Genomic DNA, 3,006 nt, shown 5'->3' on the forward strand with positions numbered 1-3,006 from the left:
TTTCCCCTGGGTCCTACCCACCATTTCCCAGCTACCCACCAGGTCTACCACTGCCTCAGTCTACCCAGTTCCAGCCCCCTCTCCAGTTCCAGCCCCCTCTCCAATTCCAGCCCCCTCCCCAGTTCCAGCTCCCTCTCCAATTCCAGCCACCTGATAACCTGTCACCACAAACTTGTCCCTCTACTCAGCCCAGGCAGCGCACATGGAGAAGGCAGAAAGCTGCCCAAGAGGATGAGGAGCGAGTGGCTAGAGGTGAACCACCACGGAAACGACTAGCAAAGGATATATATCACTATATCTGCAAGCAGTGTGGGCTGGCAAAAAATAAGACAACTAGCCACACTCAGCTGAAGGGCCGGTGGTATTGTCCAGCCTCAGGCCTCTCTCTTGCACAGTGGAGGGAGAATGTACAGGGAGGTCTTTGATTTTTTTTTCATTTGTATATATAATAATGTGTATAGTTAGGTTTTTATATAGTTGCATGTAGTTCAGTTTTTAATTGTGTTTGCTGTGTGTGTTGTGCTGTGAACATTTTGTTTTTAGTTGCTAGGGAGAATGTTCAGGGAGGTCTTTGATTTTTTTTTCATTGGTGTATATAGTAATGTATATAGTTGCATATAGTTCAGTTTTTAATTGTGTTTGCTGTGTGTTGTGCTGTCAACATTTTGTTTTTAGTTGCCGTTTCCAGTGCTTAATTTGCAGTGTTTGTAAAATAGAACGACACAATAGTAATAGTAACACATCCATCCTTTGGGTGGAAGATTCCAGATGCAAGTCCTGGCAAGAGTGTGTGGTGTGTTTTTATTATTATTAGTTTTTATTAGAAATTGTAGTCAAAAATCAATCAAACCCTTTAATTAAATCCTTTGTAAGTGTTCATGAAGTATGGATGGATATTTATTTTTTCTTTCCTTTTCTTTCTTTCCGTCCTTTCCCCTTCTTTTCCATTTATTTCCAGCGATCAGACAGCCAAACTATTCCTAACCATTTGTTACAAGTCCTAACACACTCGGAACAATTCCTAACAAAAGTTGTGCAGTATGTGTGCAGTAAGAACAAACAGGTCGCACAGGTATAAATGAACAATAACTGCATAACCATCATATTATTTGCGACACGTGCTGATTTATATGACGTCATCCTTTTGTAGGAGCCTATGTTTTTGAAAGTGACTATATGTGGCTTGTATAACATCAGAGATAGACATGAATTTCTAGATTCTTCAATTCAAGTTAAGATGAACATCAAAAACAATAATTATCAAATCATTTTCTGCCTCTTCTTGAGGTCATACAATTATGTTTCTATTTGTATACAAGGATGCCATGACAGTAAATGTAAACATTCTGTCTGCAACATGGAAAAAATAATCATTTATAAAGACAGCTGTAGTGACAACATCTACTAATACGTGCTCCAAAATGCATTTAAAAAGCTAAATGAAAGAGATAGTGACACTGAGTACTATAATCTAGTTAGCACAGTCTCTCCTGCAGGCCAGGTCCAATGACATAATGCCATGTGCACAGTTCATACTGGCCAGGTCAAGGTCAAGGCCAAGCTTAATTTTCAAGGGCAGTGGTGCAAGTTCTGGCTGGATGAGCATCAGTGGTACTGGTTGTAGCCAGGATTCATAGCAGTTCAGCTCAACTGCTCCAGGTAGGCAGAGAGCAGAGGCTGCGGAGGGAGGAACTCTTCCTGTTTGTTGACCACCTCAGTCTGTCGAGCACCATTACAGTCAGAGCCTGCAGAAAACCACACATTTAGGCTTACACAAAACTTTTTATTACATGTGTTTTTCTACCATTGTAGAAATCAGTGTTGTTTTTGTATTGTTGGGATACTATTATAGTTTTTATATTTTGTGTTGTGTTTTTGTCATTTTTTACATAGTTTTTATTATTTTTTTATTATTTCAGTTTTAGTTATTTTAGTACAACGGCGTTTTAGTGCCACATTAAAAAAATTTAAAAAATCTAAGGTTACGAGATTAAAGTCGTACTATTTCGAGAATAAAGAAAGTCGAAATATTACGAGAATAAAGTCGAAATATTACGAGAATAAAGTAGAAATGTTTTGAGAATACTAAAGAAAGTCGAAATATTACGAGAATAAAGTCGAAATATTACGAGAATAAAGTCGAAATGTTTTGAGAATACAGTCAAAGTTTCGAGAATTTAAATCGTAGAAATGAAAGTTATAATATTTTGAGAGTATAGCCTTTAATGCGCATGCAAATGGCCCAGATTGAGAGCACCGAGAGAAGTTGCCAGGCTACTGGAATTGATTTGAATATTGTTGCGTCCATGCGGCCGCATCATCTTACTGGGATGAGGAAGAGTCAATTTTAAGGACTCGCGAAAACATCTTAATATCAAGAATATGATATTTATGAACAGACTGAACAGGAACAACTTTTTATCTTAAAGGGGTGGTTCAATGCGATTTCACTTTTTTAACGTTAGTTAGTGTGTAATGTTGCTGTTTGAGCATAAACAATATCTGCAAAGTTACAAAGCTGAAAGTTCAATACAAACGGAGATATCGTCTTTTAAAATTCTGGCATTTTAATGCCTACAAAAACGGCTGGTAGGGACTACAAGAAGTTACTTCCCGGGTTCGCGACATCACAAACCCAAATAAACCCTGCCCTCAGGAAAAGGCAGCAAAGGGGGCGAGGCCATGCTGCACTGCTTTAGAGAAGAGGAAGAGAAAACTAGAGGTGCACGTAAAAATCTATTCATATATGAATCGCGATTCTGTCTTCTAACCATTCTAATGGATTCACAAGTTTCAAAATTAATGTTCTAAAGCAGCAGTTCTTAATACTGTTCCTGGCGTCCCCCTGCTCTGCACACGCTCTGCATCTCTCTCTCTCTCTCTCTCTCTCTCTCTCCCTCTCTCTCTCTCTCTCTCTCTCTCTCTCTCTCTCTCTCTCTCTCTCTCTCTCTCTCTCTCTCTCTCTCTCTCTCTCTCTCTCTCTCTCTCTCTCTCTCTCTCTCTCTC

The 3,006-nt window shown here is 39.2% G+C and overlaps 1 protein-coding gene across 1 annotated transcript in view; it reads right to left on the reverse strand.

Moving 5' to 3' along the window:
• Positions 1-1,584: 1,584 nt before the first annotated feature.
• Positions 1,585-3,006, reverse strand: part of LOC107661084 (R3H domain-containing protein 4-like) — an 8,079-nt gene continuing 6,657 nt past the window's right edge. The window contains exon 8 of the mRNA XM_016450532.1: positions 1,585-1,745. Coding sequence (XP_016306018.1) covers positions 1,642-1,745 — 104 coding nt within the window. The 3' untranslated portion in view covers positions 1,585-1,641. The remainder of the gene's footprint in view (positions 1,746-3,006) is intronic.

This window comes from Sinocyclocheilus anshuiensis, unplaced genomic scaffold (assembly GCF_001515605.1).
Source record: "Sinocyclocheilus anshuiensis isolate Anshui unplaced genomic scaffold, SAMN03320099.WGS_v1.1 scaffold503, whole genome shotgun sequence".
In the NCBI taxonomy this organism is placed as follows: Eukaryota; Metazoa; Chordata; class Actinopteri; order Cypriniformes; family Cyprinidae; genus Sinocyclocheilus; species Sinocyclocheilus anshuiensis.